Source organism: Anser brachyrhynchus, assembly GCF_964034855.1.
Source record: "Anser brachyrhynchus genome assembly, chromosome: Z".
Lineage (NCBI taxonomy): Eukaryota > Metazoa > Chordata > Aves > Anseriformes > Anatidae > Anser > Anser brachyrhynchus.
The window spans coordinates 38,486,904-38,503,369 of NC_137697.1; the positions used below are offsets into that span (position 1 = coordinate 38,486,904).

Here is a 16,466-nt window from a genome sequence, read left to right on the forward strand (position 1 = left end):
GCAGACATGGTTTCTTTTTTCTTTTTCAACCAGATGGAAAAATTTCTCCCAAAGGCTGAACCCTTCAGCTTGAGCAGTGGAGGAGTTTACCTCTTTAATGATTCAGAATTGGAAGGAAAGGGACTATTTCCACATTTAGTATAGACGTGAACCTATAGAATCAAATTGTCGCCAAAAGTTACTTGCATTCCGGTCATGATCCATCCGTGAAGTCCTTTTATACCTGGTAAAAAAGGCAAGCAGTAATGTCGTCAGCAAAATGCTTGCATTTCATTACACAAAATGTTGTTCTATGACCTGAATTATTTGGTAAACTCTGACTTGCACTGAGAGTCCTACTGCTGGAAATGCAACTACAAGAGCAACAACTTGGACTCTGATCTGTAATTTATATTATCAGCTAGAAATACAGCACATGAAACATAGTTCTGGCTAAACAGCAGATATTTAGGAAGGAGATATGAGCAACTAAGACCCAAAGAATGCATTTCAATTACAAAGACAGAGAATGAGAGGAGACAAAGTGAGACATGCACTCTTAGTAAAGTGCCCATTGCCAACATTCAGGAAGAGTGTGCACGTTGTTTTGTAAATTTATCAGGTTAACTTCAGTTTAGCATGCTGTTCTCCAGCAGAGCACTGAAATTCACTTTCAGCATCAAGCCCCACCACAGTCTTCATGTGAAATGCACACTTAAGGACACTATGAAAGATAAAGTGAAATTAAACACTTACATAAACATTCTCTGCAATTGGGATAGTAGTCAAGATGAAAAAACAACAACAACAACAACAACAACAAAACACATGGCACTTTTTTAGTAGGTAACATTGCTACCTTAAGTCTGTCATTTGACAATACAACAGTATTAGAAATACATACACTGTTTTGCCACCAAAATATGTAGCTAAATCAGTAATACATAGATGACAAAGAGCACTATTTATATTGTAATGATTAAATTATGCCTTCAGACTCTGTGCTGCATAGTAAGTTCTAGGTATGTTCTTTTTGTATGCAGAAACCTGCATATGTATCTAAATGCATAATGGGAGGAAAAAAAAAAAAGGAAACATTACAGAGCTTAAATGGGTAGTACTTATAATTAAGCTGAATGGGAAAATCCATTGTGAAAACCTCTTTATCATGAGCCTAAGCATGGGAGCAGGATTAGGCCTTTGATTTATTCCTTGTGTCAGTGAGAGCTTTGGCTAAATAAGAACTATGGATACCAGGGAAGCAAGATAGTACAAATAAGAATAAAATCAGAATAAATACAATAAAATAAGAAATACAAATATATAAATATGTATAAATATTAGCTCTGATAAATACTGAAGTACGAGAAAATCAGAACTAAATCAAATAACTTTGTAGCCAAAACAATATCATAAATCCTACTTTTATTTTCTAGAGGTCATCACCAAGTAGTTGCATCATTATTAAAAATCATGAGTGTGTAAAATGTAGTTAGCCCTGAGCACAAGCTCACTCAAAGATTATTTTCTCGTACCCGCCAGAACTGCAGAAGTGTCTGCTGGCTGCTCTGAATGTGTGCTTACCCCCCTATTTACATTTCTGTGTATGCATGAGGGTGTACTGGCTTGCACAGCAGGCTTTGTGCCCAGCCAGAGCTTCACCTGCTCTGTCCCTCCCTTTACTACATCATGGTTAACAGATTCAGTACTAGAGGTGCTTTCCCCACAGTATCTATCCCATTAGTGGTGGATCCATGCAGCTGGGACATGGAAAGCTGTACTCCTGCCCCATTCCCCCTTACAAGAGGGAGGGCTCACTAGCTGCTGTGGGATTTCTGATCTCCAGACTATCTTAGTCTGAGGTCTGTGCAGCTTCACTGACATTCTGTCTTGAGAAAAGTTTCCCAACAAAAGTGGCATCAAAGTTTGTATGAGTGAGTATGTTCGGTTTGCGTTTGCCAGGGGGTTGGTGGGGAGCATCTCATTGTCTCAGGGTTAGCTGCACTTGTGTTATGGCATAGTGTAGGTCAGCAGCAAAGGAAATGTAGCAGCCTTTTAAAATGTTGTCAGAGGTAAAAACACTTCGTTAATACTCTGAAATATTCTGTAATATTCTTCAAATCAGTCTTTCAGCATTAACATTTTAATTAAACCTTTCAACAGGCTTCTCATTTTTCATAACAGCAGTTGGGGAAAAATGATAAGGCTTTTTTTTTCCCCCCCTTTTATTTATTTATTTATTTATTTATTTATTTATTTATTTATTTATTTATTTATTTATTCACCAAGAGTTGTTAATATACTGGTGTTAACTTGGACATATAATCTATATAGTAGAATACCTGAGCTCACCATTTTCTGACACATTTAAAAAACATGATTACACAGGTAGACAAGTCTAGGAACGTGCTTCTATCATTAATTAGCACAAATAAAAATCCAGTGTCTAAAATGTATCTTTATGGTCATCTTTAGAACCCTCCCTTTCTCGCTTTCCCTTAAGCTAGCTTTATTTGGGTTTGTTGGACAGAAGCAAAAGGGCCTCTCTGTACCAGCTTCTCTTTTTGTCAAAGATGTAGAAGGGACTTCTGCTTACTGGGGCTGTGACTGAGGGGTGGAGGCAACCCTTGAGCACAGCAGTTCCCAGGCTGTAGGGGTCGGTATGAATTTCTTAGCAGCTGACCAGGTAGTTGAGCAGGCCATTCCAGAGAGGATGGGTTATTGCTCTTCAAAGGCCAATATGTCACTTAAGGCAAGAAGCATACAGATCTGATATAGGGTGAACACTCGCTAAGTCTTATCTTTAGCCCATCAATGCCCACAATAATTAAACACTATTATTTGCACATTGCTGGGAAATCACCATGACTGAAGTATAAGACCCCTGCAGGGGAAAAAGTGTCAAGTGACTGGAGTCAAGACCCTGCAATGAGGTCTGAAATAGTTAAAGTTCTATTGATGAAAAGTTGTGCAATACCTTTAGCTAACAACTTGTGCATTAGCTTTTGGGGGCAATTAAACAGAAACATTTTAATTAAAAACATATTGCATGGGAGTATTGTTTGCATTTAGAAAAAATACGTGGTATGTGCATACCAATTATTGACTGTTTCTCTAAATTTCAGTGTATCTCTGTAAAGCCAATCTTATCTCTAGGGATTTTATTTTTTAATTTATGTATTATGGAAATCCAAGTTCCATTCTCAGATGTCAGCTTGGCACATGAAATGAGAATCTCAAAGGTATTCAGGTGCTAAAGTATTCAAGTCAATGACTTACTGGTTTCCTGAAAAGCCCTTGAACAGATTGGAAATATAAAGTCTAGTCAGTAGGAATCAGGTTCTAAATCAGCTTAGTACTTTGGACAATTCCAGTAAATGATTGACTCTTCTTTTTACACCTCAATACCTTTGAAATCTGTTTGTTGGAGACTCTGTTTAAGTCAGTGATTGTATGGGTCACAGGGTGCAGGAAAAGGCTTTCAGTCTCCAGGAGAATCCCTTGAGCAGCATTCAGTTGTATCCAAGGTTTAGAGCCAGAGTTAGGAGATGGAAAGCTCTCTTCATGAAGGCACTTCCTCCTCCTCTTCCTTCCCCCTACCTTGTTTTTTTTCCCCACAGCACTGTAGAGAAAGAATAGAACATTGGACAGCCTATTGTACGGTTATTTGTGCCCAGGACTGGATAGTTAGAAGCTAAATCTAAATTCAAATGACCTCCAATTTGTATCATTTTGAGGGAAATACAGATCTGACATAATTTTGAACTGCCATTACAAATACCTTTTTTGAGCCACAGTTCCAGTTAGTATATTTCCATGACGAAACCATTCCCACACAGCTCTTCACATTTCTGAGTGTTGCTTAGGATCTGTTTAGATTTGGTTTCTTAGGCTGTCTTTCAAGGATGTTCTCTCATATTTTTTTTCTTTTTGCCCACAGCTTGAAGGCCTGTGGCTGCCTTAACAATAAATAAATAAATAAATAAATAGCCGAAAACAATACCCATCGAGGGGAACATGTCCCACACAAAGTAGGGAGGAACAGAAAAAGGGTGAAACAAATGGAAAAGAAACAAAAGAACCTCAGTCTCAGCCTTTGGCAAAGAAATAACAATACATGACTGATTTGCTCCGACTGCCTATGCAGGAGGACATGATTTGTCTTGTCCCTGTTTTATTCTCATCAGAAGAAAAGCAACTGCTTTGCTGTGTTTGCAGTCTCCACTCAAGAGGCTGTTGAGACTGGAATAGCAATAGGATTGCCTCCAGACAGAAATGCATTGACCAACACCATGTGGGAAAACTTGAAAAGCTCCTTCTTGGGTGGTAAAAAGCAAGGCAAAAGCTTATGGACTCAGTCTTTCATCCTCTGATTTACAAATGGAAGTACCCAGTTAGACAGGGCCGCTCCCTCCAGGACTGTCAGTTTTGTAATGTGCTTGTGGTGCTTGGGTCTGTGAAGCTCACGTGTCACCAGCAGCGCAGAAAGGTCCTGTATCTTTAGCTGGGAGTCAAATAAGCTGTGCTATCATGATGTCTATGTTGATGGCAAATTCTCACCTTATTTTGCCTACTATATCTGCACAGTTTGGGAATGGACATATTGCTACAGTGGATCTCAGTAGTAACTTTCTGGAAACCAAACGTGTCTGGTTCTGTATAGATTAGAAACTCTTCATCAAATAAACGTCTAATAATCCTTAAGCAGTGTGTTTCTTCCAGATCTTCCAACACCTGTAGTTTGGCTTAAGCTTTGCAACGCAAAGATTGATGTCCTTTTTAAATGCTAACTCTGAGTAAACCAGTAGATATTCCCTGTGTGGTTCCCTGTAGTGGTATAGCAGCGGTAGCCAGCTTCCCAGACATCATCAACATACCACCAGCTCAACATACTGTCTTCCTGTGGCCAAAACCCTCTGGACTGGGTGGGCAGAGAAGAGGGATCAGAAGCAGTTAAAAGGTGCAGGTTGCTTGCTGACATCCTTGCTGTTGCAGTGTGGCAGGCGCTGGTGGCAGTGGCTCGTGCTGGTCTCTGATTCCCTCAGTGTCCAAAAACTCCCTCAATTTGCCAGAAATAGCAGTGGTGCCTGGAGAATTGACTACTGCCAGGTGCCTCTGCAGCTGGGAAGCAGGTTCACCATCCCTCAATGCCTCCAGCCCATGTAGAAGCTGCCTTCAACTTCAAGCTGCATCAATTCTCCAGCCACCACAGGAGATGCTGGATTCATGAGCTGGACCCCTTCAGCTGCCACTGGCAGCCCCAGCAGGCATCAGCAGTGATGCTGAAATGCTCTTTGCTGAACTTAGCCATGTTGGCAGAATCCTTTCAGCCTTGTGCTTCACCCTGGGAGGAGACCTTAGGTGCACTTTTTCAGCGAGGCATGGCTTCAGACACAGTAAATCACAGTACTCACCCTGGAGATGTGGTATAGGAGCACAGACTGAAGCCTCAAATTCATGTGTGCCTGCTTGAAGAATGTATTTCCTTTTTTCTCTTAGCTTGTGCTGCTGGAGAAGAAGGCTTTGCTTTCTTTGCAGGTATAGTGAACCCTTCTGAAAGTTAATCTGAATTCAGCTATTGCCAAGAAACCTTATCTTGCTGCAAGGTAGCTCTTTCCCAACTCATGAAGTCTGTTCCACTACGTATTCTGATTTTGCATGTTTCCTCACTGGAATTGTCTCAGATTTGGTTTTGCAATTTTATCACAATGTTGTATTGCATTTTAAGGCTACATTTTTTTTGCCTTTTGAAGGCAGCATTTTAGAGAACTCTGATATGGTACCATGTTGAGGAATAAATGCAGTGCAAAATGAAGTATGTCTTTCACAAATGAGGAAGAAGAAAAAAGTTTCAGCTTTTTTTTTTTCTTTCTTTTTTTTTTTTCAGTGATAGCTTTTCTCGAGAGGCCTGATCAAGAATTGATTTTCCATTGAAATCAATGGGAGACTTTCAAGCCCATTTATTACTGTGAAACAGGACTGTGGTGAACAGCAACATTAAACAACCTGTAGTGTTCCAATGAAAAAAATAATATTATATGTAGGAGAGCCTGTACATTTCTGTAAGATAAATTTTCAGGTAAATTTTCCTGACTGCAAGATAGAATGGTTTCAAGACAGAACAAAGCACACAGGTGTTCACTACTCTTGCAGAAGACAGCTTTGCTGTCTTGACTTTGCAGCTTGTATTTGTTGACAGAATATATACAAAGAAATATTTACAACGTTTTCTATGGAAAAAGCACAGAGAAGCTACGGGTGTTTTTCTTAATAATGGGGAGAAAGAGTACAGATAAAACTTTGACTTTTATTTGGTTTGGTCTGATCTAGGGACGGACTCTGCCTGAGCATGCAATATTTATTTTTCATCGTATATAAATGGCCCTGCCCACCCACAGTGAATTCTTGGCCTCATCAGACCAGTCATTCCATCCAAATGTCCATAAAAGTTTTCAAGAAACATTTTGTTATGATCTATCTGACCTCTGTTTATGGGTATATCATACTGTATACAAGCATATATGTCAAAACCCACACTGTTAGCTAAACCATCTCAAGACCTGTTTCTTGAAACTTGTATTCTTCCATGACTGCAGCCAGAGGCTGTGCTGTGAGACATTTGGGTAACTCAAAAACTAGCGTCTGCCCTGTAGTAAAAAAGTACCTCAACACTCTGCAGAAAACGTGTGTCAGAATAGTCCCCTGGATTTCTCTTGTCTTACCGAGGTCTTTTTCAGGTGGTCCTCTCAGAAAGACTAAAGAAATTCAGGGAAACAATAAGAACAAAACTGCTTGGAGAAACACACCTTGATGCTGGAAGTTTTTTTTGTTTTGTTTTGTTTTTAAGAAAGAGAGGCAAGTTTTTAAATGGAAATTCAGTCTAAGGAAAGATAACAATTCTGGGTTTAAATCTTTTTTAGATCTTCAGGCTCTTGTAATAAGAAAAGGGAATATTAATTTACAAGCTCTGGTATAAACCCTCTGTGGCTGCAAGTCATGAGCTGTCCCTCATTCCCTGCACTACTTTGTGCTGGCAGATTCTCAGAAGCTGTGGCACTGCTGAGCTGAACTTGGATCTTTGCATGGCAGGTAAATGCTCTGGGTAATCAGGCTAAGAAATCCAGGGATAAAAGCCTATTTGAACACATTTGAGTCAAGACAAGTGAGCACTGTTTTCTTTGTATCTCAGATTCAGTAATGGAACAAGCTTTATCTAACCAAATCGGCAACAAACCCCGTTGTTTCTGACAAGAGTTTATTTGGAACTAGGTTTGACATCGCTGTTTTTAAACAAAAAGATGTTCAATACTGTGCAAGCTAAGCAGTTCTGTGTCCTGATAAACTTGGAATTATTGAGGTTCTTGATATGCATTTTTGTTTAAGTTGTGCAATCTGTGTGAATGTAAATCACACTCTGAGATCAGCTAGTTCTCAGTCTGATCCATGGATGATGGCTTGATGCATAGAAGAAAAAACCCTCTTCTCTCCTCTCCAACCCAATGAAATGTGGTGGAGCAAGCTGTCAGGGAAAAACAGTGTAAAGGCTTTCAAAATTCTTGCTGTACCCACAAACTGAAAAATGAAGAATATAGATACACTCAGTTCCTTATCATACTCTTACAGCAAGATTATAGAATGAAACAAGTGCATTGTAGACTTCAATGTTTTGCTCGTTACCTTATACAGACAGTTGCTCCATATGCAGACAATTCACTGTGCATGCCCAGAATTTGCTACAGGGCATACCTCTCATGTTGTAAACATGGAGAAAATATTTTTATCTGTAGGTGTTGTTCAAGCCAACAAGAATGTTGTTAAGGATGACCACTGTTCTGCTTATGGCAGTTGTTGTCATAAATATAAAGTCCTAGACGCAGTTACTAGTAAAACTCATTAGACTGGACAAAACTGGACCAACATCACAAAGATGAAGCAGATAAATCATGCTCAGACAATAGGGAAAATGCAGGGAAAGTACAAAAACCCATAACTTGCATGTATCTAAGCAATAATCAGAAAGGGGTCCAATAAGAAGTGGCACCCTGTGAGACAATGATGAGTACAAATCTCCCTCTTTGAGACAAAGAGAAGGAAGGAGAGGGTGGGGGAAGGTAAAGGAAATTAAAGATAAGAATGACAAAAGGGCAGGCCTGTTGGTCATTTACTCCAATTAAGGCAATATTTTGCAGCTATACTGTTCCAAAGTTCAAGGAATTAAAGTCACTATATAGGTTTTCCCTCCTTGACAGTGTGACTTGCAGTGGGATTTGGATTCAGGGAACAGAATGATTTGGTTAAGTAGGCTTCGCTTTTGATACCCAACTTGATAGAAGCAGTCACCTTTGGTTAAGGATCTTTTTAATTGCCTTTCACTAGGCTAATCTGTTAATCCACCTTTTCCTCTTTCTTTCATTTCATCCAAGCAGCCAACTAACTGAATATCTGAATCGTTTTGGGAAGGGAATTTTATCCTTGCTCCTATGGAGGCTCAGCTCTGGCCTCAGTCAGGAGAACTGGAGGTCAGCATGGCAGGGCCTTGTATCTGCAGCTTTAACTCTTCGTTGATTTGGTTTCATAGCTTTTAAACTGATGTTTATTGCATTTATGGATGTTCAGGAGGGAAGTCCTCTCAAACCCCTGATGGCATTTAATTATGGTCATAATTATAAAATGTCTCTGGTCTCTAGGGAGCAAGAAAGGATCAATAGAGTACAAGACAGCTGAAGAACAAAAAGCTCTTCTGGGTCACTGGTTATTTCTGTCCCTGTTTCCTGCCCCTGCCACCCCGCCCCCCCCCCCCAACAGCTGCTATTTCTGCTGTTGGAGATACAAGGAGAAATGTTGGAAAAGAAATGTAAGAACAGTGCTTGTGACTCTTGAATTAAATGGATATTTAAAAGATATCATGACTTGCATTGGTTGTGGAAAACTATAGGAGCAGTTCTGCAGGTTCTCTTTGTGTTACGAATAATCATGTAAAAGCACCTACCTCACTGAAGATGAGGTTGTCCATTATAGTTGTGATGGTGGGTTCTAGCACAAAAATGACTTCTGCAAGCAAAGCTTTTGCTCTTCTGAAGTACTTGTAAATTGACAACTATTCTCAGTACCATAGGAATTAAATTGCAGAATTTTTCTTTGATGATTATCATTTTGTTCAGTCTTGGAGAGATTTTCTGAGCTATGACTTTCATGTCATCACATTGAGATCAGGATGTAAAGCTTATCAAAAGTCACCTGTATTCAAATCTTGGGATCTGGTTCAAAATGCTGTATGTTCATTAGAACTTGCATATAACTTTGCCGTGCTTAAAGCTTAGTTTTGACTTCTGTTCTCCACATTGTTTCCTCCACTTGCCCATGACTTTTGCTGGGTAAGTTTCTTGGAAGTGAAAGTTGATAAATTCTGGATAAGAACGAGGAAAAAAAAAAAAAAAAGATCAGTGGAGCAACGAGCTGATGAGCTGACATCCTGCATAGGATTCTATATGAGATTGGCATACAGTTCTTTGTCCAGTGATAGCTTGAATGACTGGTCCCTCCACTGTAATGCAAAGTCAGAGAGGAAGAACATGTAGAACCATTTCTGTGCTGTACAACCAGAATAATCCAACCTTTATTGAATTATTCCATCTTTGGTATATCTCCTCTTACTCCAAAGCTCCATACTAAAGCATGGTAATAGCTGAGATTTTAAATGTACAGAAGTAAAGCTGTTCAAAAATAGAATTTTTCTCCCATGTGAGATTTCAGCATTTCAAAATTACTTTCTACTTTAAAATCAGAATGAAAGTTAAAGCTAAGGGCACTTGATTCAGTTTTGTTTCTAGCTGAAAATTTGAAATGGGAAAACTGTGCACCATCAATAAAATTGAAATAATTTGATGTATTAAAATATAAAGTTTTTTTTGGCAAATATTTCAAGATTGTTTTTAAGCTTTTTTGATCTCCTTTTGTGGCAAAATAAACATTTTTTTCACTTTCAATGTTAAATTTGATTATTTTAGAAAGCCACAAAGGTAACTCAAAATCACCATTTTCCTGTTGCCGAGTCTTTGAAACTTTATTTTATGCCCTTTGAAATTTTTCAGTCAAATTTTTTGATTTGCTTTATGCTGAAGTCAGTGCTGTGGGAATCAAAATTTTGCATGTTCTGACTTGTATGCAATTAATATTTAGCATGTATATTTCATTCTTACATGTGTTTCCATTAATTTTCATGTTGAAATCATCTGGGAGAGGGAAGGACTCTAAAAGAGAAAAATGGTTGTATGTAACTGAAAGAGATATCCAACTAGTCTGAACCTTCTTGGATTAAAAGGTGAAACTCCACTGAAGTCAATGGAGCTTTAAATATTGGCGCCAACAGAAATTTGTCCCATAGAGTGCAATCGCATTGTCACATCTTGAATGCTCTTTATTCTCATGACAGAAGTTAGTGAAGGAGTCTCTTTTCAAGCACTTACACATTTTTTTTTTCCAAAACCCATTTCCTCAGAGGGGTCAAAAGCTCTTCTTATCACCATAGGGAGCCCAGGGGAATTTTGCTGTTCTGGAGTATGGCAGGTATTCAACTGCATTAAAATGTTAACACTCTTTATTTTAACCATGCTGTGGTTTTGTCATGAATCAAAAGTGGTGGAATTTAATTATTTTTTGATTGGAAGGAGAAACATTCCAGCAGGAAAAATATCACATTAAAATCGGTTTACTTCCAACTAATCTATAAAAGAAATTCCACTAGTGAAAAAAGCCCTGTTCCTGATTGCTTTGAATCACCAGTGTGATGCTATAATACCATATTTATACTGTATTTCTGGCAATTTTTGGTATAATCTATGCAGAAAATAGATTGCAGATCTCCTCTAAAAGCCAAATGTTTTTTCCTGCTCGGCTGTATACAACAACACCGGAGTTTTCCCACCTTGCTTGTATTGCTATTTTTCCTTAAGAGCAGAGAACAATGCAATTATCTGTTATTATTTGCATGCATTACTTTAGAGCTCTGAGGCCCAGACAAGACCTCATTGTGCAAAGCACTGTGGGACTCCGCAGCCTCAAATAATCCCTGTCTGAAGAGCTTTTGGGCTGAGGCTCCCATACCCTGGCTCTAGTTGGTTGGTCTGTGGGCTGGCTGCAGACCTGGGGCCCTTGTGCACTGGCCAGAGAGTGGGCAGTCCCAGAGGTTTAATGCCTTGCCCCAGCTCACGCAGGAAATCTGTGGCCAACCCTGAAGTGGAAGCCAGATATCCTGTGTGGCAGCACGGCCCCCTCGGCTCCTGACTTGTCCTCCCCAGTGTAATGTTGGCCTCCAGCGCAGACACGTCTGCCCGAGGAATTTTCCATTGAGTTCTGCTGTTGATGAGTTTCTTTCTCACCAATAGGTGGAAACTGACAGCCCGGTTTCTCAGGTGACACAAGGAACGGTTCTGCCATCCCAAATGAGGCAGGAAAAACATCATGCAGAACAAGGAATTTTCCATAAGAAACTGTACCATAGCAACTGACAAAGACGTTGAAGCACATTACACTTTCTCTGCTTGTTGCAACCTGTGCTTTGATGCAACAGGACATCAGAAAAGCGAAGACTTGTTTCTTTTTTTTTTTTTCCTTATTTATTTCTTTGGCCAGGAGAGTGATTGCTTTAACTGGTGCTGCTTGATCATAATGAATTTATTGCAAAATTGTGTAACCTTTCCACATCCGTCTCCAAAGTCTGTGCCAGAGCCTGTGTTCTGGCATGTATTGTCATGCTATAGCTGGGGAGGGTGAGGGAACTACATCTGCAAACTTCCATACGAGATCACATGCTTTTGAAATTGCAGGATCACTAACCAAATGGGATGCAGAATATTTCCAACAGGCTGGCAGCTGTGCCATACATAGCATCAAAATAAAGCTGAGTCACTAAGAAGTAGTGATAAATAAGCCAGCAAAAGTTTGTCTGTTTTTTTTTTTTTTTCTGAGCATATCCCAAATAAGATTGTCTAGGGTAACAGAAAAGAATCGCTGTACGGAAACAAGTGACATTGGTTTGGATACGGACAAACTCTTGCTGTACTAGGAACAGGATTTTATCAAAATGTTGTATGAAATTTCTAAGAGAAGTCTTTGCAGGGCAGATGTTTGGCTTGTTCCTGAGCAGCTGTAACAGGCTGTTCAGGATGAACAAATCTAAATTAACAGGGCCTAAAATGCCTAAGTGCAAAAACGGGAGGAAATTTGATTAGTACTACTAATAAGCTGAGGTCTGAACATTCCCTTTCTTTTGAGTTAGAGCAGTCTAGTCATCTTCCTTCTCTTTTTTCAGAGTTTATGCTTCACTGTGCCCATACTTAGTCTCTGAGTTGTGCCCATGAGCAATTCAGGCTTGCACTTCTCACTGGAGACAATAAACTCCATGATGTGAATGATCCTCCTCTCTACTGTATATGCAGATACAAATTACTGGGTGGAAGCTGCATCATGCAGCAAATTTGTTATGTATGTACTGTCTTTACATTCATGTTCCTACCTGTCCAATTAGAAGGATGGTGTTTCTGAGGCAAGATGTACCTATTTTCTGTGAGAGTGCATGCTTCAGGTTCCCCTTGATGGCAGTGGCAAGCCTGTCATTGATTTGAGCAAGTTGAATAGGAGTCCTGTAGAGCTGGGCTTGAACTAAAAACTGTGAACTGAAGCAGAAGTCATTATGGCTGTTCTTAACTACAGCTTTCACCATGGCCCATATGTGAAATCACAGTACTTTGTGCAATAGCAGGGATAATGCAGGTTCTCTAACCACTTGCCCCCAGCTATTGCAACTAACTTACAACTGGGCTAATTATAATCAAAAATACTTTTTAAAATGCTCTGGATTTAAAAATAATTTTTTTCCCAATGGTAGTATTTGGATGCTTAGCCAGAATAGCCCTTAGTAAGATGCAACTTGCCATTTTCCCTGATCTACACAACTGGCATTTCTGATGCCTGTTTGGCACAATATGAAGGAAAAGCATTTCAGTAGCTCCTGTTCAGAAATCTTGATTTGTTTACATTTATGAAGGTGTGGAAAGGAAGCAGCATCAAGTAGTTTTGAAGTGCTGGTTGTGGTATGTTAATCCCTGAGGGCCTGTTTATTTTTATGTGGGATAGCACATAAAAGACTAAACTAACGACATACAGACTGGAGTAAGCAAGGAATTAGGGCAGTTAACTGAGCAGCAGACATCACATATTTTCTTCCATTCATGGTGTGTCATTTGTTTCTGTTGTTCTTCTTTTGGTTTTCTTTTGTTTTGTTTTTAATTAGAGGGTGTTGTGGGTTTCTTAATTGCTTTCTTCAGCAGCTTCTCTTTGTGACTGTTAATCTAGAATGATCCACTGAGTTTCCCAGTTTCCATTTTGTGGGTGAAAGCAGGATTAATTTCATGGCATAAAAGGTAACAATGAAGACGGTGGAAGGGAAATAGAGCTGTTGTAAAATCCTTTTTATGAATGTATTTTTTTTCAGTTGCTCTTATTTTTGACTATGTTTTAATATACTTAAACTATAAGGAGGTCAAATGCACATCTGAAGAGTCTTTTCTTCAGATTTGGAAATTAAGATGGCAGTGAGGAGTTTGGACCGTTGTTTTCAAAATACACCAGATAAGATTTTTGATGAATGTAAAGCACTTTATAGCTTTGTGACACAGCCCAAATAGAAAGCAATTAATCTTAAAAACAAACAAAAAGAGCCAACAAACAAACAAAGACCTATTACAAGACATCTAGACAATTCTGGCCTTATTTTCTAGATGAGGAAAACAGTGATGAAGGGATTCACTCAGAAGGAGCATCATAAAAGTTGTTTGTTGAAGTCCTGATGACAAATACCTTTCCATCTCTGTGTGTCTGTCTAGGTCTCAGAAGTAAACAATGTTGCCTCTCTGTAGTTTCTCTGTAAGGGAAAATGCAAATCAGTATGGTTATTTTTGCAGTTAGAGCTTGTTATATTTTTGGAACATGTGGCTGAATTCTCATAATGAAGAGAGAGTTAAAAGGGAAGAATAAATGTGACAGAAGCAATGGTGAAAACACCATACTTTCCCTGTAAGTTCGTTGTGAGCTGTATAAGGGAAAATGCTGGAAAAACTACCCACTAAATCTTGGAAGTGGTTTATACCTGATCATGTTAGCTTCTGACCCTTCCTCTTTTCTCTAAAATTCTGACCAGAAGGGCAGACTAGAAAGACAGTATCCTGGAAATTGCATTTGGACCATTTTGTGGATTCTGGACTACCAAAAGGCAAAGTAGCTTTAACTGGCTTAACACCAAGTCCTTCTTAAAAGCAAAACCTTATTCAGCCTCCTGCTGGAGGTTGTCTCGCAAGAGGCAATAGTTAATCAACAGTGGTTGTGAACTAGTCTGTTAATGTACCCTGGTGACATCTCATCTACAGGGCTGAGCAGTAACTCACGCCTCTCAGTGTTTTATTTTAGTACAGACAGCATGATAACGACGGACAACACCTGTTTCCTTAGCTGCAAGTGCCAGTTCTGAGCAACTAGAGAGAAAAATCCAGCTGTTTGACTAGTGACAGTGAAAACGATGGTAATTTTTAATACTTCCTTTAGTGAAAAGCATGTGGGGTATTCTGCCATTACAGCTGAACAAATGTAGCAGCCATTTTTGTTGGTTACTGCTGCTCAAAATGTTTTCCGAGTAAATGAATATGTAGGCAGCTGGCACTTACTGCTCAGTGAGAGAACATGAAATTCAGAAGGAACAGGAGAAAAAAAAAACAAAAACCCCAAACAAACAAACAAACAAAAAAACAAATAAAAAAACACACCACAACACTACATTTTTCCTATCTTCTTCCTGTGCAGACTACAGTTTCTTTAAACTGTGCTCTAATATTGTGGTGTATGGTAGTTGAAATAAAACAGACTTGTTTTTCTTTTTTTTTTTCTTTTTTTTTTTAAAAAAAGCAATAGTCACATAGATGCTAAGTGAGAAAAGAACTTCTCTGGCCAAAACATTTTTTGTTTCTAGCAGAGGCCCACGGAATTAACATTTGCATTCACTTCAGCATACAAGTATTGCAGAAGATTCAACTGTAAGTACTTTCCAAGAATAAAGAGTACAGGGGGAAAAGAGTGTTTGATTTATGGTGACACGTATTCAGCTTTTATAGAATATCACGCATGTGTACTACCTATCATCGCAAAATTAACCGGTACTAATTGGTCAGCATTGCCAACTCAGTCTGCTTATGAGTGTAACACTCTTCCTTAGGTCATGTTCATTATACTGACATAATGTGTCAGATCCTGAATAAAGTTCATTCAGCCATTTCTGCTGTTCTTCTTCTTGTTTCCCCTGCTATGTATGTGTGCTGCCATCAGCAAAAGTTCACATCTCTGCAAAGGCTGGGTCTGTGCGTTTTGGGAAATACACGTCTCGGGTATCTGCCCAGTGGCTACTTCTCCAGCAACAGTGGGTTGTGGGAGGGCATCCTTCAATTGAATCTCGCCTGGTGTTTTCCTCTTTCTTGGAAACTGACTGGAACAAAATGTTCAAAGCTCTTTCTTCCTCCCTTTCCTCTTTTTTTTTTCTTTTTCTTTTTCTTTTTCTTTTTTTTTTTCTTCTTCTCCTCCCTCTTGATGCATGGAAGTAAAAAACAGAAAAAGGCTGTAACTGAGTTCATTATTGTGTGATAAATCAGCCAGTAAACTTCTATGCATTTTGCTGCATTTGGGCAGCTCTTGTTCCTTAGTGACAGCTGCTTGGCTCAGCACACTGTAATTATCAACTCAAAAACAAGATGCTTTTAGGTGCTGAAAGCATAATGGCAGAGAGTGAACTTGTCCTCAGCCTCGTCATGGGCCACAGCTTTGAAAGATCCCATTTAGTGGATGTTTGAGTGTGTTGTTGCTGTTGGTACTGGGGCTCTGACAGTTCATTAACATACTAGATCCTTTAGGAAGCTGTTGTTACCCTAAAGGAGTACAGGTCTTTGTTTTTCATTAGCTTCTGATGTATCACATAGTTGCTGTTTGGTTATTGCATCTGTGTTCATTTTCTGTCTCTAAAATAAAGTTTCATTGATATGTGGGAGGGAATGTATACAATTTTGTCAAAATTTACAGAGTTCTTATTTAAGCAGCTGTCTGAAGGGAACTTTGCTGAGAAGCCAACCTGTTGGCTGTAGTGAAACTGTGGCACTCACTGCTCCTATTTTATGTCCCCTACCTATTTGTGATTGGATTGCTGGCTGGACGGAGGGGACGCGTTCTGACTGGATGACTGGTGCCTGTCTGTCTGCAGCTACAGGGATGTGCAGAGCGTAAGACTGCCTCGGATCTGCTAACAGGGCAATGGGTTCTACGTTGGGCAGGCTGTTTGCAAGAGGCTGTGTAGAGGAGACTTTGCTCCCTCATCAAACTTATTTTAACAAAGAAGGAGGACTCTTTCTTATTTGTCTGAAATGTAGTAAAATGTTATTTCAGCTGACAGATAA

The 16,466-nt window shown here is 39.3% G+C and overlaps 1 protein-coding gene across 3 annotated transcripts in view; it reads left to right on the forward strand.

The window, feature by feature from the left end:
• NTRK2 (neurotrophic receptor tyrosine kinase 2) overlaps positions 1-16,466 on the forward strand; it is a 172,273-nt gene that overhangs the window by 125,632 nt on the left and 30,175 nt on the right. The window contains exon 13 of one of the 3 annotated variants that reach the window (XM_080574843.1): positions 11,364-15,298. The exons of the other annotated variants lie outside the window; for them this stretch is intronic. Coding sequence (XP_080430969.1) covers positions 11,364-11,374 — 11 coding nt within the window. The 3' untranslated portion in view covers positions 11,375-15,298. Of the gene's footprint in view, positions 1-11,363; positions 15,299-16,466 lie in introns of those variants that run through there. 3 annotated transcript variants of the gene reach the window in all.